The sequence below is a fragment of the Lichenostomus cassidix genome, chromosome Z (genome assembly GCF_008360975.1).
Source record: "Lichenostomus cassidix isolate B80296 chromosome Z, HeHo_3.0, whole genome shotgun sequence".
Taxonomy (NCBI): Eukaryota; Metazoa; Chordata; class Aves; order Passeriformes; family Meliphagidae; genus Lichenostomus; species Lichenostomus cassidix.
Genome location: NC_139511.1, coordinates 40,853,740 through 40,879,664, shown reverse-complemented (window position 1 = coordinate 40,879,664; position 25,925 = coordinate 40,853,740). Strand labels below are relative to the sequence as shown.

At 38.2% G+C, this 25,925-nt stretch overlaps 1 protein-coding gene across 1 annotated transcript in view; it reads right to left on the bottom strand.

Annotated features, from left to right (window-relative positions):
• Positions 1 to 7,775: 7,775 nt before the first annotated feature.
• PRUNE2 (prune homolog 2 with BCH domain) overlaps positions 7,776 to 25,925 on the bottom strand; it is a 131,544-nt gene continuing 113,394 nt past the window's right edge. Inside the window, 7 exon segments of the mRNA XM_085043750.1 lie at positions 7,776 to 9,972; positions 12,131 to 12,178; positions 13,707 to 13,745; positions 16,171 to 16,269; positions 20,134 to 20,220; positions 20,379 to 20,510; positions 24,231 to 24,333. Coding sequence (XP_084899876.1) covers positions 9,951 to 9,972; positions 12,131 to 12,178; positions 13,707 to 13,745; positions 16,171 to 16,269; positions 20,134 to 20,220; positions 20,379 to 20,510; positions 24,231 to 24,333 — 530 coding nt within the window. The 3' untranslated portion in view covers positions 7,776 to 9,950.

Genomic DNA, 25,925 nt, shown 5'->3' with positions numbered 1-25,925 from the left:
TTACCAGGTACTCCCCACCTACCAGTCCTAGCTAAAGCTAGCAAAACACTTTAGGGCATGTTAGCTCTTCTACTATCCATAGTAACAGATGACTACTCCTGGTCTTTGAAATGGAGGATTATTAATAAAAATAATGAGTAAATTGTTAGGGTATTGCAGTAGGACTAGAAAGAAAACATGAAAATAACAATATGATTCACCTTTTAGCTAAAGGAGTCTGAGTTCATGGTTCCAGTTATGCAATCTCTTCTTTAAAAAATACCAAAGTAAGTATTCAGATTAGAAAGCAATTTGAAATATACTATGTTTGTTTATCCAGACTACATTTAATCTGGTTACCTAATTCACTTCTGCTCCTAAGTGTAAGCAGTGCAACACAGTGTTGTGCTGGTGAGCAACAAATGCAGGAACAGCTGCTTCTAAATGCAATGAAGCATATTGCTGAGAAAAATTACAAGCTTTTTTATTACATCCTTCCATTTCTTGGCTTTACTTTTTTACCCAGATTTTCTCTCCCACATAATTAAAAGGCTGCTGTAAGGAAAAGAGGAGGATGAATCCTTCCTCCTCAAAGTCTGAGACCAAGGCCCAGGGACAGGCTTCCTAGTTTGTACAATCTTGTAAGATTTTCATGCAGTCACATTTGTAAGGTCTTGGCTTAAGCTGTGCTGTGCCATTTGTCACAGCACTAGAATAGCTACAGACCTACTTATCACACAAAGATCTTTTAAGAATAGAACACCTAATTCTTATCGAACACTTAGGCCTTCACAGGCTGAGTACTGCCAGTGGGTTTGGGAATCTATTTCCCCAAATGTTCCTCTTGCTGGAACAGGAGCGAAAAATTAAACCATTAAAGGAGATTTAATAGAAATGATAAGGAAGTAAAAGTGAAGGTAATACATAAAATAACTGGAAAACTATGTTGCCACTGTCAAGATGAGAGAGTTCTGAAACTGAAAAAGATCTCTTTAGGGAAGGGCAGAAAAACCTAGAAAAACCTGCAACCAGACTTTTAAGGGGGCTTTATATAGCTGTAGAAATTGAGCCAAATAGTCTGAATTCAACAGTGTTGCCAGCAGCTACCACAGATATGTTACTTGTTGTATTTTCCCCACCTCATAATGACCTGCTTGTCCCAGACAGAAACACAGTTCAGCAAAACATAAAATTTACAAGAACTCAGTTAACTTTGTTAAAACTGTGTCCTGAGCTAAATTCAAGAGTCAATAGATACTGGGTAATGTTTCAAATGAATGTGTGTAAGAAAGCTTCATAATTAAGTCTTGCAATAATATTTTTACCAGGTAGGAGACTACTTCCATGCCATCCAGAGCAGTCCAGAACTAGTTTCTATATGGTAGCACTTTTCTCTTCAAGGAGCATTGCAATAATAGGTAAAACAGCCTTTCCCAGATTTCACTGTTGTTAGAGCAGATTATTGCGTTGTTAATAGAACAGCCAGAGAATGTAGGTGTGTAAGTGTACTGGCCTGGGGCTGTTACTTTACCTAAGCAAATAGTTACAACCTACTGCATACTCTCTCAGAAAAGCAAGAAGAGGAAGAAGGCTAACCCAGAAGGCTGGAGAGCTCTGGGGGGAGGGTGTGCAGTAGGACGGCAGCAGCAGGACAGTGTACGGCCAGAGGCAGCAGTGAATGTGGCAGCTGGCAAAGAGGTGCCCAGATAAAATGTTCACTCTAAACAGCAGCCTCTCTGCATGCTACCTTGGGAAGCAGAAATCGCCCAAGCCTGGCTTACATGAACCGATGGTGAGGGAAAGGCATTTGCTGCCATAAGCTGCGAGCAGAGCAAGTTAGGCTTCTGCCTCTCTGAGCCACTGCGTGGTCTTGAGGGAGAATTCTTAAGAACAGAAAAAAACCAACTACTTTTATACATGTATTTACTTTCAAACTGTGATCTGTTTCTGTGTGAAGAAGATAGCACAAGAAGACATGGTCAGGTTTTCACTTTTCTTGTTAATAAACTCAGAAAAATCTCAGCTTTTCAACCTGGATCACCAAATGACTAATTTGTATTTTTGATTTCCCATGTGTACCCACTTTCTAACTCTCGAGTGGTCTTGGAACAGCTGACAGAAAATGTCCCTCAGATGAATCTGTCTGCTGATGACTGCAGCAGTTGATGAGCACTACATTCAAACACTTGCATTTCGCAAGCAGAGGCACTGAACAGATAGGTGTAACTTCTGCACATTCAAAAGGATGTGCAGTAAATGTCTGTTCAACTTCTTGGGTGGAGCTTATTAAATATTAAAAAAAATCCCTGGAGACTCACAATTTCAAAGTTATTTATATCAATATTCATATAAATATTGATGTTGAAATGATCTGGGGCTTTCTTTTCTAAACATATTAGAAGTGTTTTTAGGTTTTCCCCTTTTTTATGAAGCAATTAGACTTGTTTGCTCTCTTCTCCTCTTTCTTCTCTATCAGGTGTTGTCAGGGATACTCGTGTTGACTTCCTTATTTGTGTTTCTTCAATGAAGACAGAATGTCCAGGCACCCAACAAGTGTCCCAGTTTACAAAAACAAAGTCCTAGGTGAAAGCAGGACAACATTACTCAAGATTTTCCTCTCACATACACTTGTACATCTGAATTAGTCTTTACAAACAATTCTGACGGGCTGTCACACATCTGCTCCTCCATGCATGCCAACGGATTAGTGGAATGACAAATCAGGTTGGTTAAATCAGTTGCCAGTATATGGGGTAGGTTCCTTATGGCCTCCATCACAGGAGGACATCTGCCATGGGGGAAGCTGTGAGCACTTGCAGAAGCTGTGTGGCCTCCATGCTTCTCCTCCTGTGGGAAAGAGGAGGTGCTGGAACCAAATGGGCACCTCATGGACTTCAGATCTGGATGTATGGAAGTGCAAAGTAACTGAAACAGGCAGACCCTCCAAGGGATTTTTTTTTTCTGCTTAATTTACAAAATCTTCCTATAATTCACACTAAGAATGAAAAAGAAAAATAAAATAAAAAGATAGCAAGTAGCAGTGAGATGTTGTGGTACCAGATTATTACCAAAATACCAATTATCACCAAAATAAAGTTAAAACTAAAACCACAGACTCTGAAAGAAATTCATAGATTTATCCTGTTAGGCATAAAAATGGTTGTATCCCTCGGGCAGCTAACTCAACTTCCAGCACCCTATCAGGCAGCAAAGCAACAGACATAGATGCTTCAAAACTCAAATGCAACGCAAAACCTTGAATGCAATATAATCTATTTCAGCTCTGGCTTTGCTCATAAATTTATGTAGCTATACATATACGTATGAATTTACTAGTATGTGCCTAATGTAACACATCACAGCACACCTGTCTACCTAGGTGAGTTGTCACCACTCTATTTCACAGTCCCTGAGCTGAATTCAGGTCACTACAGATCCTGAGAAACCTTCTTGTGCTTCCTCGAGATTCCCATTGCACTGCATTCTTACTTCAAGAGAAAATATCTAAAATAGTCCTGTTTGAATTAGAAACATGGAAAAACTAAGCTGTTCAGCATTACTAATTATTTATTTGAAGCTGGGATAAAGTTAGGAAGCTTATACATGGAAGAAGTGTAAGTGAATGTCAACAGGGAAGTAAAAACACCTAATATGGATTAGTAGTAGCTGTAGTAGAAGTAATAATAATAGTAATAAAAATAATAATAATAACCTATCAGGTCAAACAAACCAGAGAGAACACCTTCCACTAGACCAGGGTGCTCAAAGCCCCATCCAACCTGGCCTTAAACATTTCCAGGGATGGGCCACAACTCTGGGCAACTTGTTCCAGGGCCTCACCACCCTCACAGTAAATTTTGTTACTGCTAAGCAGGCTTACACAGAGTCAAAGCACTTTCTGCTCCTCTACCCACCCCACCAGTGACTGGGAGTGCACAAGGAGTTGAGGAGGCACATAGTCAGGACTGCTGAACCCAGCTGGCCAAAGGGATATGCCGACCTGACCCGAAGGCTCATGCTCAGCAACACCAAGCTGCAGAGAAGGAAGGGGTGTGCTGTATGTGTTTAGCTTTTGTCTTTCCAAGTCACTGTTATATGTGATGGGGCCCTGCTTTCCTGGTGATGGCTGAACACCTGCCTGATCACAGGAAGTGGTGAACAAATTCCTTATTTTGCTTTGCTTGTGTGCACAGCTTTTGCTTTACCTATTGTCTTTAGCTCAGCATACAAGTTTTGTCAGCATACAACTTTTACCCTTCCAAATCCAGCTGTGGCAGAACTCACACAGTAATCCACAGTATCTGTGAGACTGTAAGAAAAGCAGAAAGCTCTCCATCTAACAGGAGCTGTGAATGAGAAACTTCTCACAGTTACTGTGTGTCATAGCTTGCCAGACAGAATAGAGACCAATTACTGAAAACTAAACAAAATTCTATTTGAAAGGAACATTTTCCAAAGAAAATAAATTCCAGAGAAAATAACAGCAGCCAGCACCTATCATTTTTTCCTCCTCGGAGTACACTGACCACCTGGGCTCATCTGTTCAGTTAAGTATGATCATACCAGTGATGGAACAAAGCCAACTATTCTAGTTAAAGAGTATCAGACCAGCTTTAGTGGATCAGCAAGGTCTCACTAGTTTTGCTTTTGATCCCAACATCTGCAGTCTTGAATTCACTTGCTTTCACCATACTGATTTTCTTTTTTGTTCCAAGTGTAATGCAGTAGGAAGTGAGTCAACAGATAACTTGAGGTCTTTTGTTGCTGTATACATCTATACTGTCATATACAACTGAGACACCTTCAGGACATGGCAGCTTCTCCTCTGAGCCCTGCTATTGATACATCAAGTAATACAAGAATTCTCTCCTGAGGCATGAAGTTGTTTTTGTTTTTTGTGCTTTAGGTTTTTTTTTACATTACATTTCTGGTCTCCGTTTTTCCTCTTTGGCATAGTTAATCTCCTGTTCTGTCACTTCTCTCCTGCAGCTATTTTCCACTATGAAACACTGTGTTCCATGTGCCCCCCGCTTCATCTTGCTCTTTCCTTTCTATATTTAATTTGTTTCCTAATTCACACTTATGACTTCTTCTGACTCACGCTTATTCTGTGCAAGTCACTAAGAAATGTGCAAAATTTAATTTTCTAAATTCATGCACCATTTCCCATATCTTCAGCTTTCTCCCCTGAGCTGTCTACACAAGGGCTGAGTAGGTTTTATTCTAAACAGAGTGAGCACCAGATTAAGCCACTTATCTCCAGGGATTCCATAATTTCTTTAAATGAGGGAAAAAAAGAACATTTAGAACAGAGTTCACTTGTGCTTCTTTTAAGTAAGGGCTCCAGGCAAACAGGCCTGCTATGTTTCAGAAGCTCTCCCCAAGGAGAATCAGAATTTGGAAGGAGGCTGAAGCCTCAAGCAGAAAGATGTCTGTAACCCTGCTTTTCCCCAGTCATTTCCCTGACCTGTCCTTCCTTCCCCTAGCTTTCCTTTTTCTGACTGATAATTTCAGCTGTGTTCCTTACCCCTCTTTTTTTTAAACATCATAAAGGCCAAATCTCACATTAATATTCTGTGTTCTTTTGCTTGACTGTTTAAGGCAATGTTACTTCAAAGGCATGAAGACAGAGATGAAGTTTTACGGTCTTGATGGCTTAACAGAGGTCTGTCCTAGAAAGCCAGCACTTCATTTTCTGAGTCACTGTCTCATGGAAGGAGTTTGCTTTACAAACCAGGCCTCAGGGTGCATCATGGGAAGTGCTCTATGGATTATTTTCCTACCATCACTGGAAGCTGCTTTGCTTGCTGCCTATTGAAATACATAACAGAGGCAAGAAGATAAGGTTTTGACACAGCTGATTTGAATTTTTTTCTAACTGATTCTATTTTAGCAGCAAGTTTCGACTTAGATAATACTGAGAAGTGAAATAAAAGAATAAATTTAATTCCTTTGAACAGTGTGGCTTGACAATCTTAAGAGTTCAATATTCTGACAGACTAGATACTGTAAAAGAGACATCACACTTTTTTTTTCTGCAGCAGCCTACCACAGAGGTCACAATTGGTCAACTCAAACACAACAGTAACCTCATTCTCTGGAGTCGGTATTTACTCCCAAGACAGTTCACAGATCACCAGTGTAGTATTAGGACAGACACATGAGTCTATTGCTATGTCCCTCAAAGCAGTTAAAAATCACGCAGAAACAGCACTATGCTGCAATCAGATTACTTGTTCATAATATGGTATTGGCTTGAAATGACATTTCTTCTGTCTTTACAATCCAAATATGATGCATTATAGGGTTAACACATTACAGCGCATTCTCATACCTAACAATTCTGGATTCAAGACCAAAACCTTTATCCTTTGAAGCCAACAAAGACCTTGTTAACAATGCTAACATATGCATCTGTTGGCACATGAAGTAGATATTTCATAATAATAATAATAGTAATAATAATACCATTACCTTCTTTAAAAATTAGAAGGGGACAAAAAGGCAATTTTGCCTTTTGATTGCTGTTTTGCTTAGGAAAAATACATGTAAGAACCAAGCATGTAATTTTTAAAGAGACTTCAGTACCTTTGCAAAGTAAAAAGGGAGGAGAGTTTGTATTTTGTAGCAATTGACCATTTGTCACGCAAAGACTACAGAACTGTAAACCACAGCAGTGCAAACAGGAACAGCTGATATTTTAACTTCACAGTGCCATTCTCTGGTCTTCCCATGGGCAGAGCAGGTAACTTTCACACCCTGTCTGCATGGTAGCTGTATTTTGCAATGGGAACAGGGTGCCAGAGGAGTTGCATGACTGGAGGAAAGGGACAGTGAATGAGAAGTAAAACTGCTCATCTCCTGATGCTCACTCTATTGGCTTCATCTGTGCCAGGCAACACAGGGACACCCCTCTTGTTTCTAGAAATAAATAAATATGGCTGCACTGCTAACAATGTTACCTGTCATTTATTCCCACTAGTGGCACTGGTAGGAAATTGAGGGTCACTTCAAACACAAGCTGATAATTTGGTAAACATCTGATGCATCTCCAAATTTACCAGATGTCAAGAAACCTATTTTCAACAAGTGTGAAAGGTCTGTTTAATCCCACTTCCTGACTCTGAAAAAGTCTAGGAACTCTCACAGAGCTGCTTTCAGGTGGGTGGCAATTAAGACGCCACTGCTCATCCCCTTCTAATACTGTATTTGGTCCCTCACTGGTCAATGCTCAGGACAGCTCCAGAAGTCAGTCAGGTTTACCTTATGTAGTGGCAGTATAAATTGGCCCATGTGACACAGACAAGGACTGGGATGTGGGCACAAGGTACCAGGCAGGTGAAAGGACTCCCCGTACACCAGCTCTGACCCCTTCCTTCACTGGAGTCAATCAGCTTATAAATCGGCTCTTGGTGGTTGCAAAGTCAATCTCTTTCTGCCCCATTGATTTTGCTTTTCTGACATGTGAGAGGGACTGAGACTACCTGTGCATTTGATCTGTACATAATAGCATGGACACAAATTAGAAAGCAATTTAAAGAGCTCCTTCTGCTTTCTTTCAGGAGCAATACTGCTAGTATCAACAAAGCCAGGATATAATACATGGAGATGGAGAATAATGTAATAAGACACAAAACTGACTCCATTTCAGTTTTTGGAGGAACAGATAGGGAATGGAAAGTAAAAAAAAAATTTGCAACTATGCAAAGAACTTATCTGAACCAATCAAGTGTTTCCATACACCCAGGGAATAAAAAACCCCACAATTTGGAGCTAAAAGGAAATACTTCCAGTGGTGGGTTGCAATTCTTTATTTCTGATTCATAGGTATATATATCCATACAATGGTATTAGATATCTTTGTATTGCTTAATCTATAATTTAAGTCAGCATAGGTATTTTAACAAAAGAAATTGCAACTATTAATTGGTATTTGATCTGAGCACTGGTACACAGTAGAAAAAATCCATATACAAAAGCCGTTATCTGTGCAATTATACGTACTATATTTCTCTTTCAACAAACTACTGATTTAGTAATATTAATACATTATTGTAAGCATAATATAGAATTGCTATAACATTAAAAAACATTTCAAAATATATTAATAAGCAAAGATAACCACACTTTGATCTTGCAATCATTTTTTAACCATCGCATCAATGACCCATTTTGTTTTAATGTGATATTTGGCTTAAACAAATTCCTTGCACCTCAGGCTACCACCATTATTGTGCCCACACTAATAATATTAATTAATGTATAACTTTGCTGTTTAGTAATTTCATACAAAGCAAATAGAATTAAATTCAACTGTGAGCTCACATCCACCACCAAAACACAAATATCTTATACCCCACTTAGGTCTCCAACAGCAAATGACGATTTGTGCTGAACCTCCGCTTTGTGGTGAACTCTTCTACTGGAAACTTTTCTCACCTATTGCATAACATAGGTCATGTTGCTTGTCCTAGGAGGCTTAACCTACAGATCTACAAAAGATGCAACTTCATGCTACTAAATGCTTTTAATATTTTAGATCTTAATGAAGCTGAATTAGCATCTGGAAGTCAATACAAATATTAATCTGTACATAAAACATTATCCCCAATATACTAAGTGACACCACTTTTATAAGGCAGACACAAGCCAGGATTCAAATATCTGAGAAAAGGTGGAACCTACCAGATCCTAGTTTAGGACAAGGTTACAGAGCAGCAACAATGGTCAGGATTAGGCCTTTCCCCTGAAAATTTACAGGAGCTGGCAGAAAGATGTGATGCAGCAGACTAGCAAGTTTGACAGGCACCAGCACAGAGCAAGTACTGCAGAGGGGCACACATTTCAGTTCTCATGCTGGCCAGTAAGAAAGCACTCTTTTGCCTTTCTGACAATTTTAACAGTCTTCATTACAGTTGCTGAACAACTATGCACACAATGACAGAGGCTTCGTTGCTTGCAGACTAACTCGCAAATACAAGACAGAAACTGACAGAGTTGGAAATGTGCAAACCACAGACCAAAAACATTGAACTTTTAAATGAAGGACAGAACAGAACTTTCACTTTCAGTTTAGATCCTGCTGAAAAAAATGAACGCTCATGCTCTACTGCCTCTGCTTAAACTTTATGCCCCAAGAAATATTTTTCTTTTTTTCCCTTTCATTAATAATTCTCACCTGAAAGCAGTACTAGAGTTAGACCATACTTAAGAGGTGCAATTTATCTTGAATTGTTATGTCTAAGAATTTCTTTACAACATAAAGAATCCATAGATGTAATTCTAAGGCATAAAAGAATCTTGCAAAAAAGAGAGTAATATTGCAGAGAGTATGTAATAATATGACTTCCATTAGGACTTCCCAAAAGGCAGGTGGTTTGGAAAAGTGCATATGTGTGTTCATTAGAGTAAGAGAAAACAGTTGTCATAACCCTTCCCTAGACAAGTTACCCAAAACATGATCCAACATGGCCTGTCAAATTCAAGAAAGTTTGCATCATTTCTAGAATTATTTTTAAACAATAAAGTTGCTGCTGCTCTGTGACACAAGCAAACTAACACTTACTGTAACAATAACTAGTGCGTTCAGCTATGCATAAACATTAATATGCTGAAAACAAAAATTAAAAAATCCCCATCCTCATAGACCTATTCATGAGGCACACTGTTGGTAAAATTATATCCTTTTAGAAAGAAACCACACACATACATAGAAACCAATGCTCGATGATACAGCTTTCCTAATGAAAACTTTCTGAAAACAATAAAAATAACCACACCCCAAAATTCTGCTGTTTCCATGGCAACAGGACTGGAAGACCTTTTGGTCTTCTTGAATTGCTGAATGACAGGGAAAACTTATAAACCAAACACAGGTGACCAAATCATTTATTGTACAGTGTGGTTGTGATTGTCTGGGTGACGAAAATCCATGTGAACTCTCTTCTTCAAATGCCTGGCAACAACGCTTTTTATTTCAGGGTCATGTCGATCCTATTTATTAAAGACAAAATGACACAGAACAACAACAACAAAAAATTAATCAGTGCTCTGTAAACACATGGCTAGTCATTTCCCCAGTCCTGAGTTCTGACAAAATGTAGAGTATCCTGATCTCTCATTTACATCAATCCAGTAGTGTGAAACATACTCTACCCACCATCTATGAGAGTACACACTTTACTGAGTTCTGTTACTGTTTTATTGAAATTAACAACTACTTTTTAAGCAATTCCAATCTGAAGTAAACATCAGGTGGGCAAAACCCACTGGTGGAATGACACAACAGTGTGACAGGAATGGGTACCCCTAAAAATGTACCTAAGTGTACAGTTTTGCTATTTAGTGCAAAGTGCATGTCATCAAACACTTTAGAAGTATGTTTTAGAGTAAGGAGCTGTCTCCATAAATGTTACCTCAAGATACAATCTTACTTAAAGAACACATAATTTAAAGTTTCCTCAATATTTATGAACTGTTAGACAATGGTTCCTTCACTGTGAATTATTTAATAATTTTTAAAGTAATGAAGAAGTGCAAGGAGTTGAACAAAATAGAGCACAAGGGAGCATGACAATATACAAAGGTCTTTGGAATAGTATGAAAGAGACAACAGAAGCAAACTAAGAGCTGGGCAGACTCCAGAGATGTTTCAGCAGAAAGTGCACAGAGGAAAAGTCTGTGTAAAACTGCTGTTCTCAGTGTAAAGGGATTTACATGGGAAATACTATTTCTTGAAGAAATGACACAAGAAATGAGGGATATGATCACAAGAAAATTACTGCCACTTCTGAAGACAGATTCATATTTATGCAGAGAAAATAAATGCCATGACTTAACTTTAATTTGGCTTTAACTATATTTATTTAAGATAAATGTAAATTCGCTTCTCATATTGCTTTCTGCTACCCAGCTTATCTTTTGAGAAAAACAGGAAGATTGTTCAAGCCACAAAAGGTCAAAATCAGAGGCAGATAGTTTTAACATGTCATTTTTTGTTCTTATACTTTGAAAAAGAGTTCTCATGTTGACTCATAGAATGAAATGATGTCTGAGAAAAAAAAAAAAAAGATGAGATATAATGTCAACCACTCCAGGAATCAGGAATTTAGCTTATGGTTCTAACCTGTGTATCAGGTATGACAGTGTGACAGCTCACTAGAGCACTGTTTTATTTTTTAAAAAGTGAAAACCAAAGCTCCAGTTTATTTATGCAACTTTTGCTACATATGCTTCTAATTATTTGCCAGTTTATTAGTAGTCATGTTACTGATGGAATCTTTCGCTGAGGAGTCAGGTTTACTATATGATATTTCCTGTACAATATTCCAGTGTGAGACAGCAGTGTACTTCTGCACATCCGTCAGATGGGTAGGGACAGGCACGTCCTCACTCGCTGTGCCTGTGCACACTGGCCAGGATACACACTGACAATGAACTGTTACTGCTTGAGTGACACACTGCAGACACAAACACTCCCACTGATGAACAGTAAGAGCAGTGCAGGGTTTTCCATTTTCAGGCTTCAGTTATGGTATCAGATGGAATAACAGCATACCAGAAGACTGACACATTCCCATTTCCAAGGGAACCAGTCCATTTTTGAAAGGAAAAGTTGTAAAGATGCTTGAGATTTAATAAAGAAAATAATTATGAAGTAAGCTAAGAAGCAGAAAAGCAAAGAGAAGGCAGATCTCAAGACCATGGCCCAGAAATCAAAGTAAAATGTAAGATTTCTTAGTCTTTGAGAATGGCAAGTTTACCACTTGAGGACAATGCATGGGACCATCCTCACTGTGATCATACTGCACTTTTTCTATTTTTAATGTAATTTAACCTGAATATTCTCAGACTAACAATTATATCTCTCTCTGCTTGAAAATGGTTAAGGACACTTCAAATACATTCCCAGTGCAACACACATGTAACAGACCTTCATTATATAACACATATATAAATTATATAAAATTTACATATAATAAAGCTACAGTATTTTTGCTGCTTGCACATGTTGTTCCTGAATATGACCATAAAAGTATTTAGCATTTTTATCCCAAAAAAGCTTTATGGAGTCTACCCAGCCTCAGTTCCTAGCAGCAAGGTTGTAAAATAATGTTAAAATGTAATGACAGTATTAGGCTTAAATTCTTACTCCTGCTCCACTGAAGCCATTTCTGGATCATTTGAGAGGCAGCTAGTTCTGGATACAAGGAAAAAGATGAGTAAACATTTTTTTCTGTGTTTATTTCTTTCTCTTTTTTAATATGACATCAAATTTGGGGATGTAATAACTAACTGTAGTGAATATCTTCAACAGCACAAACATACAAATGTTCTTGTTGTTAGGAATGTATGGATCTTAGTGCCCACAACACACATTAGTTTGAGTAACAAATTTTTAAGCTATTTCTTTAAGTTGGGGAAAGCAAATGCACTACAGTGACTTCATACATCCATCAATAACAATAATCAGTGATGCCTCATATGAGTATTTTGTTCCCCTTTCACTTGCTATGCTGCAGCCTCTACTATTTTAAATGGACTAACAAGAAAGCAGCTTTCTTCCACAGTTTTCATTGTCACATATACAACGCATTTGGAAATGTTTGAACAGAAGGGATAAGAAGCGATAGAGATTGCATTTCAAGGCTGGATAGGCCTTTCTGTTTCACAAAATAGTCAGGTGGTATCAGATAACTACTTATGTGGATTTACTGCTTCTGAGGCAGTCTAACTGCTAGAATCAAAAAGTAATGGCCAGTGTTTTAGGTATTACTCTGTGGTTGTTTTAGAAACTAACTCAGAAGAACTGAAGCAAAATGTGTACTGCAAAAGAGGAAACTTTTAGGAAAAAATACCGCAAAGAAGAAGCTGTAAGATGAAAATCCTGAAGTGCATAAGCAAAAGGAAGGTGACTGGAAAGAAACTTCAGAACTCAAAATCTTTGATTACAAAAATGGCAAGGAAGAATGTTACACTAGAACCAACAGACACAGATTCCTGTTCAGGAATTTTGTGTACAATACCCACATGAGGAAAGTGCACTGGATACTTTCTAAGCTCTACTCAGTGAATCAAGGATTGTGTACTTCCAGTTAAGGATTTCTTTGGTACTCTACACCATACTGCCTCATTACATTCAAGTCAAAGCACAGAGTATCAGTTTAACATATCTGATCACCACCTGACACTGATTTATTAAGTGACCATAGACAATACAGTACCATCATCAAGTACTAATTCTCTGGCCTATCCAGACAAAATTGGAAAGACAGAGGAATTTTTGTACCTACCTCAACTGAGAATGAGGTACAATAACTAACCCAAATTTAGTAAATTGGAAAAAAAGAAAAAAAATGTAGAAAGAACTACCTCTTAAAAACTGTATGAATCATCTGACAAAAAAAGGTGAAGGGTAGAAAATATCTAAGGATCCATTTTAATGGAGTATGTATGTGATTTCAGTCATTCCCATGACTATACAATCAATCATCAAAAAAGAGCAAAAATGTTTGTTATAGTTTAAGGGTACCATTATTTATTACTGATACCCAGCAGTACAAAAGCAGGCTGCTCTTAGTGAGAGGGGAAGTCAATTCACAAATGGGGCAACTTACGCAGTAATTGAAACGACAAGGTGACTGTTGTACCAAACACAGTGTACTACTGCATTCAAGCTATTCCTGTGAAACAATATAATGCCAGCATCCAGCTGAAAGCTATCTTACTTAGCTGTTTCTGAAGCTTCCCTCAGCTCTTCATCCAGTCTGCATGAGCAAAAGTTATTGATATAAAGAAACAGAGAAGCAAGCAGAGCATAAGAGTGAAGCAGAGCAACAGCATGCAAAGAAAAAATACAGTACATGCTTTTAAAATAGGCACCCACTATGATTTAGGGCTCACTGACCCTAAAGCTCTTCAGTTCAGTATGATACCATTTATCCCTGTGCTCAACACACCTTAAATTTGTAACTCCTTATTTAGCACATTTGGAGGCAGAGACAGAGAAGCAGCACGGGTCTGAGGCATGCCCAGTGGACAGAGCTGAAAGCATTCAGTTGCTCTATCAGACAATGTTAAACTAGCTGCAGCCTGGGCCAAGTCAAGGACGTTTACAGTTCAGTGAGTTTTATTTGCAAGGGAGGCTGATCTCAACAGCTTGAAGGAGAAAGTAAGATTCCACATCACTGCAAGTCCTCTCTCATTCAGCTGTTGAGGTTGCCTGCAGGTGAAAGGCTGTCACACAGATTCACTCCATTAAGAGCAGCAGTATGGGCTAGAAAGAAAATTTTACCTCATTCTTCTCTTAATACACTTCTCTTCATCATACCTTACAAGATAAGAGTGGATGAAGGAAAACATGTACAAGGTCATACAGTACAACATGCATATTGTATCCAACTTCACTGAAAACTACCAAACAACCACACAACCCAAATTCTGGCACAACCCTATGTACTTTCTAAAGGTGGGATTTTCATAGACCAGAGGTGGTATCTTTGTTCTTGGCAGTGGAGCAATTATGATGCCAAAAGATGAACTGTATTTTTCTACAGGAATCTCACTCAATTTGTAGCAGAAGGGAAGCTATGAGCTGAACACTGCTCTTCTCCCACTGGTATGGCAATAGCCACTCACAAACACCTTGAACACACGCAGCCACTAAATCTGGTTATAACAACATCTTGAAAGGCTTGCCATGGATAGGCACAATTGTCATCTTTCCAGTTCTGTCTTTTTCAGCAAAATCATGATCTCTCATCTGGCTGTTAATGACAGAAGTAGGCAGTTCCCTAAAACTCTTTAAGTACTAAAGTTCCTTTGGTACTAGTGCTGCAATAATTTCACCTTTGGTCTGAGAGGTGAATGGACTTTTCAAACATTTTTACGCCTACAGGGAAGAAAAAATGTGTATAACACAGATGTGTGTACTGCCCCAGTGTACCTGTAAAAGACAGCAAGTAAACAGACAAAAAATCTCCGAGCATAATGGTAAGATTTCTATCAAAGGGAACTATAAGAAATTAAAATGTTTAGAGGAATCAAAAGAGGGAGAGAGGGAGGCAGGGAGGGAGGGGAAGATGGAAACTCATTAGGGATGTTAAAACATTATGGATATCTTTTTGCCAGTTGACCAATGGCCTCTGCTCCACATTCTTAGCATCATTCCACCTCTAAACAAGTTACAGTAGCAAATGCATTTGGGTGGAAGTCTCTATGACCCCTGATTTCACAACTGTAATTTACTGTTTTCACAACTGCCACTGTCAGAACTGAGCCTCCCACTTGCTCCCTGGAATTACACCACCAGCTTGGCAGAGGAAATTGCTTTACAACTACTGTGAAACAGGTATGGAAACACTTACTGGGTTGAAGAGATCTACAACAACTCTGAAAGCAGTCACTGACCAATAATAATAAAAATACAATCATACTTGTGTATCTACTCATCAAACCACCTTCTAGAACAGGCTGTTCAAAACCTAGGACATTTGCTAAAAAGAACAATTAAAAAAATTCCTGAACACTACATCTTTTTAATAATGACTACACGAAAACTATGATTTTTTTCAGTTGTTTTCAGTCTTGGCATACCATTTGATTTTGCTGTTTCCAGGCCTGAAAAAAAGTCAGTTGGGGTGAGCAATGCCAATCAATTTCCTACAATTTTTTAATAGATGTTTTCCTTTGGAAATGCCTACATTTAAAAAACCTCTACACGTAAGCAGCAAGAACTGAGAAACTGTCTTTCGGTGGTTATAGATTTAACCATGAAAACTGACAAGATAAGGAACAGTAAACCTGTGGAATTTCAGTGGTCTTCTACTGACCAAATTAAAAACCCATTTAATTAATGTTTCTGTTCAAAGCACTGCATGACTAAAACTTGAAAACACTTTCACTTAAATATTGGTAAAAGTTATGAAAAAACATGGCACAGATGATACCTCAGGAAAGGCCAAACAATCTGCCCACTCTGCTAGAAGCAAATATTTATTGTGTTTTTGTTTCCATTACACAGTGGTCTCCCATTTCAGAGTTTGACAGTGACATGCTTGTGGAAGAACACGTAATCATTTTTATGAACATCAGGAAAGTGCTTTCTGTTTTTCTTACAGTCTTACAAACTATTAGTAGTTTGTGGAAGTAGTTTCTGTTGGAACAAGTACATGCTTACTGTACATCACTTACTTGACAATGCTGTCCGGTATATTCACATATTCCATTGGAATCATCTCACGAAGCTCTGCCAATGTATTGACGTACTGTATCTTACTGCTGAACTTAGAGCTGAAACACAGAAAAAATGTATTAATTGACTTTGCCCCCCAATCTTTTATGACATACCAAAACCAAATAAAGAAATGTAATAAATGTATTAAATAATTAAGCATTTGGATATTCATATTTCAATTACAGAGTGAGAGACTGGACTGTTAATGATTAATGACTCAAACAATCCACCTGCCACAGCTGAAAAAGGCTGATAAAAGGAAAATCCTGTGAGGTGGGAGAGGGCTTTCTATCATGCTAATCTCTTACACAATGGCTCAGGTGTGAAAACTTCCCTCTGGCAAAGAACCATGACATTCACATATAGCCTGAAGGTATTCATCCCTGAGGACACTGGTGGACCATAAATGACTCAACTTCACTGATGTAAGAGGCAGCTGTAACATCTTAGAAGGCAAGGTACCTGGGAATTCCCATCTCAACTGGAGTGAATACAAATGCAATGGACTCTGCGTTTTGTGGGCTTCCCCCGCTCAATCAAGACAGTGATCATCACTTTGACCGGAACCCTCACCACCAAGAAAACCAGAAGAAGAAGACCAACAGGACACCATCAGGATCAAGGAGTGATGATATTTTTTCTACTTAGTCTGTCCCTGTATGTCACACTCTTTCTCCTCTCCCCATGCCCATTCTATTTCTTTCAATCACTCCCTCACATTTACTGCTAAGTAAAAGTCTGTACTGACTTGACTTTAGCATATGGTCTTGTTTGCACCTTAATTTGGACAGAGACATCTCTCTAATAACTTTAGTAACTATATCTTAACATAGAGTTCAGCTGATCATGAACCTACCTGAATTCTAGTGAGACTGAAATCAAGCCTACACCTTTCACTCTTCTTCCCTGGGCTGAATCACAGTCTTCAGGACATCATAAATTGCAATGCCTACATACTAGACAATGTGATCACTTTTACAGTTTGAAGAAGATGTGTTAAAATTCAGAAAAGAATCAATCCCCTTACAGGCTACTTACATGTAAAGAGAGATAGGAAGCATTACTTGACATGGATATAATCATCATGATGGTTATCAAGTGATCGTGATGACTTAGAAATTCTATTTTACACCAATTCTCAATCAAACACAATAAAACTGAATTTTATCATCTGTTCAGAAGAGTAAAGATCTGATTGTGTCTATTCTTACTGCAGGGCCTTTTAATGAGGAAATACTTTGTCTGTTTCATTTGTCCTGTATGATTCATCTATTGTGCTTGAAAAACGATCCCTTGGAAAAAGGCTAAATTGCTCAGAAAACACACTTAAAATGTAAGGCCACTCACTTGTCTAACCTAAGTTATTTGATATATGTGAGGTTATGAAAAATCTATCTTTCTCATTTGGTTTATAAAGCAATTTTTTCAAATTTAGCTCAAAAAATAGTCTCTACATCATCTTGTAACATCAGTAATAGTGGCAAACTCACTTAACAACATATGTGAAGTATAGGTCATGAAAAACAGAACATATTCCTCCTATTTACTTCTGACCCGCAGGTACAGCCAGACAACATGAAGCCTCTGAAATACCTCTGAGCAGAAGGTTACTGCCTCCACTCTCAATGTACATATTTTTCCAATAAGGTAAAGTGAGACAACTGGAACAGAAATACATGAAGGTGCTGCGAATGGTCGTTTAAGCTCATTCACTATAATTTGTCTCTGTACCAGATTAGCATCACTAAGCACACACACTAGATCAGACTAATGGTCGCATTTTGGATGCAAAGATTACTCACAGTTGTCCAGTCAAAGTACAGTAACATACTGATAATTCTTAGCATTTTTTCAAAAATGTTAATCATAGTCTGCAGCATCTGAACTGCCAGCTAAAGTAACTTGGCAAGCTCCAAGCCAATCATAAGCTTTTAAAGATGGCAAGAAAGGATTAAAAAACCTTTCAAGGGGTAATTTTTCCCCTCAGAATTCTTCTGGGTCTACTAATTACACTACAGTGACTGATTCCTAAGTAATTCCTTCATGTGGGAGTCAGTGTATGGGCATCCCAGATACAGCTGCTTTCAGACTTCAGGGAAAGCATGCTGCCAATAGCAGTAACTTCCCACTATTTAAATATTTCCACCAAATGCAACATATGTTTCATAGACAGTTCCTTTATTAGAAATCAAATTTCTTATCTTAAACAGCTCAAATAATTTTTGGAGTGAATATTTATAAGGGTTCTAAAACAGTATCTAAGATCTATCTCTGTTACATATAGTTCTTTCATCCTGTGTGTTCAGACCATGGTTTGTCAGTTAAGATGGGTCCCAAACTCCACTGAATTTTCTTGCCAGTTTTTGAGGTAGAATTAAGACAGAGTTGAGGTAGGATTGACGGTAGCACCCCCTCAATAACTTGACTACCCCTTACCATTTTGTTGTCCTTCAGGTTCTTGATTTCTACTGTAGAGTCCCACATTTCAGCTGATAAACAACTAAACTTATGTTGCTCACCTTTAACTATCTCATTGAAATCTCTGCCAATTAATTTCTTACTCTAAAATTCCACTGTGCCTATAAAGGGTTTGGGGAACAGCTCAGGGCTAGCAAACTAAACTACAGTCATCGGCCCTCAATTGAATCAGGTTTTTATCTCTTTATCTCCTTAGTCCTTTTCATGCCTCCTGACAGTGTTTAGGGATGGGGATGGGGAAAGGGAAGGGGAAGAGGAAAAGAAGGGGAAGATGGTCTCTAGTGTGTCTCTTTTGCACTACCAATTTGCTTTGCCAAACTATTTAGCATGAACATTTTCTCCTATTTGGCAATGAAAAACCTGTATTCACTGCAGCTTAGAATGGTCATTTTGAACAAATGACTAATGAATTGAAACATGACTTTAAAGAAGACATGACCTTAAAGACATGACTTTAAAGAAAATGAACTGTTGTTTCTGGGAGCAAATAGGATGCAAATAGGAGCAAATGGGAAATATTTCAGCCATGAAATGCAACTCAGTAAATCTTTGTAACTACTGTTGATAAGTCCAAGTATTGATTCCCTGATACTCTGGTATTTTGAATTGTCACCTTCCACTTGGTCTTAAAGATACCACACCTAGAAAGGAGCTCCTTTACGACACTCTGCCTTGTTGCACTTCGGCAGCAATGGGACAACTCATTCTCTTCCCCATTCCAATGTCACTCTGCCAGGACAGAGCACCTTGTGACAAGACATCTCCAGTGTCTTCACCTGCAGTCTGTGAGCAGAACTCCCTGAGATCTGTCATGACGTGTGTCATTCACTGTGTGGCTTCTGTAGATGCTTCCCTTGCCTGAAGCAATTGTTTTTTTCACTTGCCAGTCTGCTCTCCCTGATTTCAGTATTTCAGCTGCACACTTGCCTACCTTCTGCAGTAAGTGTGAGGTCTTTAAAGCTGGTAACATTTTTTAAAAAATTATTTTACCAATCATAGAGGTTTTCTTGACAGCATTAAAGCTTTCTTTGAAACCAAATGCATTCAAACACCTCAGGGTGCAGGCAGTCCTCTTCTACAAGCAGCAATGATATTTAAAAACCCCAGAATTGTAGCTTAATCTTATTTTGTAGCCAGAATTTTTTTAATGAGGCACTTATCATGACATGCAGTCCCCTTTCCTACATACTTTTTATCTGGGCTCTAAACAAAGACAGTTTTAAGGGACTGAATTCCCAGTTTTAAATACACAAACAGGTTTGCCTATAATGTCTGCAACTAGTTGTATAAATCACTTTTTTTCCCCCCCACTCACCTGTCAAAATCCCAACATGAGCTACAAAGTGAGCACTACTCAGTGAAAGATTAACAGCCATGTTTGACGATTTAGGGTGGTTACATACTCTTAGTGACATAAAAAATCACTGGTATTTATTGCATACCTTATAAAAGGTCGTGTCATAGCCAGAATTGTCCTGATAAACCAGGATGGATGAACAATTATAAACGATTTCAAATTCTTCCGTAATCTAAGTAAAAAAGCAAGAGTTTCTTAAAATAACGGAAGATACACACAAGATACAGAAAGACCATATACAGTAAACACTGGCATACAGTTTTGGTGAGTTACAGAAATGGAGAGTGTTTAAAATAGTGGCTGTGGATCAGACAGGAAAATACTACTTACCTTCGATCAATCACCTGATAACATCTTTTCATCCAACCCAGTCCAGGCATCCTTCTTCTTGGTGTTGCTCCATTCAAGTAGACAATCATATAGTCTTCAGCTACCATCAGCTCTAAGGTACTGATTACATATCTGATAAAAGTATAGATGTCAATGAGCATATACTGTACATAATCTGCTTAAGCCCAAACAAAAGCAGTCTACTTGAAATAAATCTTGGCAGACTAAGCACTTTGTGACAAGACTGCCTTTTCTTTTCCTTTAAACCAAAGCAAACATTTTGCACTGGTCACCATGGTACCTGTAGATATATAATTAGAAAACCACAGTTTTACCTGTGTCCTCAAATATATGTGGTTTCCTTACAAAAATAAAGTTTCATAGTGAGTTTTCAAATACCACTGGTGAATTTGCATTTTCTTAAAAAGACCTTACATCAGGAGATTTTGGAAGGGAGAACATGCCAGCATCATGTGAAGTTCTAGGAACTTCTGAAATTAACCGCTGAGAAACTTCTATTCACTATTCTAACCATCAAGTTTGTTCAAAGCAAAAATTAGAAGTGTCAGAAGATACTTGTTTTTAATCCTTGTCATACTCACACTACTGCTAGCAAGTCTGTGACTACAAAATACAAGCACTTTGAAACTCAAGGCTAATAAAACTTGTCCATCAACCTGACTTCTGATGGGTCAGAGCACTCCATGACATCACTTCACTTTGTGAGCAAAATACTTCCAACACTCATTATCAGACAGTACTCTTGGGGCCAAATTTGTTCTACCTACTCACTACAAGAAGAGCACACTACTCATTCAAATAAGAGGAGAGTTTTAAATTCATTTGGGGCTATCTATGCAGATGCTCCACTCTGCCGTCTCCACCTCATTTGTGAGCTGATCATCACAGAACCGGTCAAATTCTTCTCTCTACTATCTAGCCTCAAGGCATGCCTATGTAAAAACTAGAATGGAAAACCACAAGTTGCACCTTAAAAACATGAATGCCTGAGCGCACTCACTACAAAAGGCAGCTCTATGCCTAAGCATAATGGCCCCTTTCATAGGTGTATGGGAATGCCTCACAATGTAATCTGACCCTTAAATTCCTTAGGATGCAATGTCTTCAAAAGAATTGCAGGAAACCCAGTGCTCACCAGAGAGTGGTATTTTACCTGGGGACAAAGTAGACAGCCATTAGCTAGGCCAGTTCCATGCATTTGGTAAATCCCATCTGAATCACTACTCCCTCAATGCATTTCACTGCTCTTTCTTATCTTGCAGCTGTGTATTCCCTGCTTTTGTCTGACATTTGTGAAGGCTTCTGTCTAACAGCGGAAACAGGAAAGCAAAGGACTGCATGGACATTCTGATGCATAAAGATTAATTTAATAGCTACTTTAATAAAGCTACTTCAATAAAGACGGTTATGAGATTAGCCCTTCCCAAAGGGCATGACATCTAGTGCTTTAAAGGTACTTAAAACACTGAAAAATACAAAAATGTGTATGTATGTATTAAAACACTACAAGTTTTTCAATTATACAAAAAGAGTGAAAAATGTCTGTTTATTAACTCCAAAGGGAATTGTGCCAATTTTGAATAACCGGTTGTAGTAAGAACAATCACACACATTGCCCACCAGAAACAGGACTATTACAAGAGAAATGAGTATTTGCTGTCTTTCTAGTCACACCTCACTTATCTCACATACTTTCATTCACCGCTCTTATATGTAGGTTGAATTAGACCATTTGCCATTTTAAGGATGCTGAGCTTGTTTGCAAACCTTAGCTATCTAGTAATTTCTTATTATCTGGCAATAATAGCAATTTCTTCATTATTTGAAAAGATGTTCAGAAATTTTCTCATTGACTAGACAACTGACTCCCTCTAAATGGAAAGTGTTGGTTTTGTTTTCAAAGCAGAGTTTTTCAAGCTGAGATTATTTAAAAAAAAAAATCTCTAGACTGGCTTTAATCTGACTTTCAGGCAGTCACAAATTAAACAGCAGAATTTTTTGTGTAGTTCTGCATTACCTACAAAAACTGCTGTAGAAACTGTTTCAAGCATTTTCACCCAAACTCAACACTTTAAAGACAATTTTACAGAATTAGTCAATATAACAAACAGGAAGAAGATAATTGGAAATGTGAAAGGAATTCAGAGGGGAAAGCAACTGCAAAACTCAGGAGTAATTGAGGCCAGCTGTTAATCAGAAACTAGAGGTAGGTTGTATACTATCCGAAACATACTGTATAAAAAAAAGAAAAGAGATTCAGTGCTTTGCAGGTCTCTCCAGATCCCTATATAATTCAGAAGTAAAGATTTACCAAATATTTAAATATATCAGTAACTGGATATTTTGCAATTGTAGTAAACTATTGCACCCCCTCTATTTCCATGCAATTAATAGACTTAGAACTGAAAGAAAGGGGTGAACTTACTCCCTTTTCTTGTTGCCTTAGAGAGTGCCAACAGTCTATAAGCCTTAACGTAAGCAGCAGGTACACAAGCCAATGTGAACTTGCATTTATATTACTACTCCAGGAAAAGTGACTTCTAAAATTGACTTTGGCAATATCCTTAAGCCATGTGGAAAAGGCTCTCAATGGTTTCTTTGCAAAGTTCATTTACCACCAGCTCTATCTGAACAAGGGTTTTGGGTGAAGACAAGCAACTATTGAATGTCAATCACGGTTACAGTCAGCTTTGCTCTTTACTTATCAAGTTAAAACCACTGTAGGTAATTCCTTCCTCTCTTCTAAATCACTGGGCACTGTATCAGTTACTGTAGATGACATTGAGTTCTTAGAGGCTCTACCAGGCAAATGATATCAGCTGCTCTGACCAGAAACTAAAACTGGTCAAACTGAAAATAGTCAAGACTGATCAGTCTTGATTTTCGCACATACAGATAATCTTCAAGGCACTGGCTGCCAACAAGTGCATCTTCACAGACTGGAATATTAAGGAGACCTGGGTCTGCACTCTCAGTACCTTGTAAGCTGCAAATGGCAAAGGCCAGGTCTCCTGCTGGCTTTAGAAATTACTTACTGGGTTTTAGCACAGAAAACACTGGAATGATTGATTTTTGTAACAGCTGTATGTGGAAGTAGTTGAAGGCACTTCAGGAGAGTGCTGCCTGCAAATTTTTTGGCTGCCAAACCAACTACTATTAGAAATAATTTTCCTGTGATAAATCTAGGGTTATGTGGCCAAATTTGTGTCCTGTCCAACTGGCCCCTGCCACTTCTAGCTGAACCAGAAGCAGCTGGAGTCAGGAGGCACAGTTAGAGCTGCTTGTGTCAGCAACTGCCATTTATCCTGTTTTTAAAAAACAAGTGTCAAAAAATTACCCTGTGACTCCTAAACCAAACACATTAAAAATACATTATTATATATAAAATATATATATAAAATAAATATATATATAAAAAATATATATTAAAAATACATTCAGTGATACATTATGATAATATATGATGGACAATGAACAGTGAAAAGCAGTCTAAGGCCCTGCTGATTGTTCTCAGCAAGAACTGGAAATCACTACTGAAACAGTGCAAATACAGTAGCCCAAGCAAGTTGAAGATATTGCACTCCTTGACACTGAGAGAGATACTAACAGTCAGATTTGGTCCTGACAAATACACCTTACTTTAGGAAGATGAGTAGCTAAAGGATACCAAAATAATACTCCCCTGAGCAGTTTATCTAAAACTGCTATTTTCATTGTCTCTCCCCTTCTAACGACCAAAATTACCTCTTAAGTAAAGACAGGTTACCCCTCACTACATAATTACGAGTACTACCTCAAAAGACTCTGTCACATTGCTCACATATCACTCACAGGAAAAGATTATCCATGACGTAGTTGTAATCAGTTCGACTGCTGTCTGGCAAGAAGCACGCCGCAAACACAATGATAGCATTCAGACCATCACCATAGTATCCTGTGGAAAAAAGACAAAAACATGTTTTTATCTTTGTTAAAGGCTTTTAACAGGATAAATTTAAAAAGAAATCCTGAAGCCCTGCAATAGAGCTACTGTGTCTACTTCTGAAGCATACTGAAATGCTTCATACCGAAGGTTTGAAAATGTATGAACTATCATGAATTGAGAAGAAAGTAGGATAGTCAGTGAAATTGAATTCTCAAGAAACACACACATAGCACAACTACTAGTAAACTTTCTATAGAGACCAGCAAAAAAGCCTTCTAAGGCTTCTACTTCTGGTTCACTGCAGCTCTATGGCAATCATGTTCTGAATACTCACCTCGTACTGAGGAATAAAAGAGGTTAAAGAAAATATCCCTCATTTGTTGTCCTGCATAGCTTGAATTATGTTTCACAAAGTTTTGCAGTCCAGTCTCAGCTGGCTTGTGCAGCTGCAATGGCTTTAGAGTAGTAGAATATTACAATTATGACTCCACCCCACTATCCCTTAAATGCTTCTGGAGATCAGTTAAATCCTTTGTTGCAAGTTTTGTATAAATGACTTTTTAACCTCGGATACTCCAGTTGTCCAATACTGGCACTATCGGAGCTGCATCACTGCCTAATGATAGCTGTAAATCTTCAAAGTTGTAACCCTAAAATTCCAGGGTCCAGGACAGTTGCTTATTATCCAAAAGAAAGTATTTTTCTTTCATGATGGATTAATGCTGGTAAATCTTCTCCACAATCCTTTGCAGCTGCTATGGATTTTCCATATTTATCATTAATAATAAATGAAAAATACTACTGCATTTCAGTTGAAAGTTTTGCTTAAAGGACACATGCAATCAGGAGGCAATTTATAAAGGTGTGGTAGGAATGGTTGTAGGTAGATAGCACGAGTGATGTAGAGCAACAGAAGATGAATATTCTCAGACACTTGAAAGCCTTTTGAGTCTAGAAAAAACTGACCAGGAGGGAGACATGAAAGTATTTGTGAAGGAAACTTAAATTCCCCTCAGAGACAGGAACATACTCTGACAAAAATTAAAGGATAATACTACCACTTAAACAACCTTCCCATAAAGAGATTTTAAGACTTTTACAGTGTTTTCTGGATACTAGAGAGAAATATCCAAGCTTAACTAAAGTGCTCACGGAACTCTAGTCTGTTTTAAGCACAAATTATTATTCAGCTAGATCATTTGGAATTGTGCTGGTTTGGGCTTGGAGAGAGTTAATTGTCTTCACAGTGGCAAGTATGTGTGGTTTTGATTTGCACTGTAATGAAATGGCTGATAATATGGAGATGCTTTTGTTATTGCTGCGCAGTGCTCACAAAGCACCAAGGCCTTTTCTGCTTTTCATAGTGCCCTCACCCCTCAGTGGGCAGGATGAGAGTGCACAAGAACTTGGAAAGGGAAGGGGCACTACCAAGACGTCTGACCCCCAACTGACCACGTGGATATTCCAGACCATATGGCACCACGCCCAAGAGGGGAGTAAGGAGGAAGTAGGAGGGGACATTTAGAGTGATGGCCTTTGTCTTCCCAAGATACCCTTATCTGTGATGAGGCCCTGGTCTCCTGAAGATGGCTAAACACCTG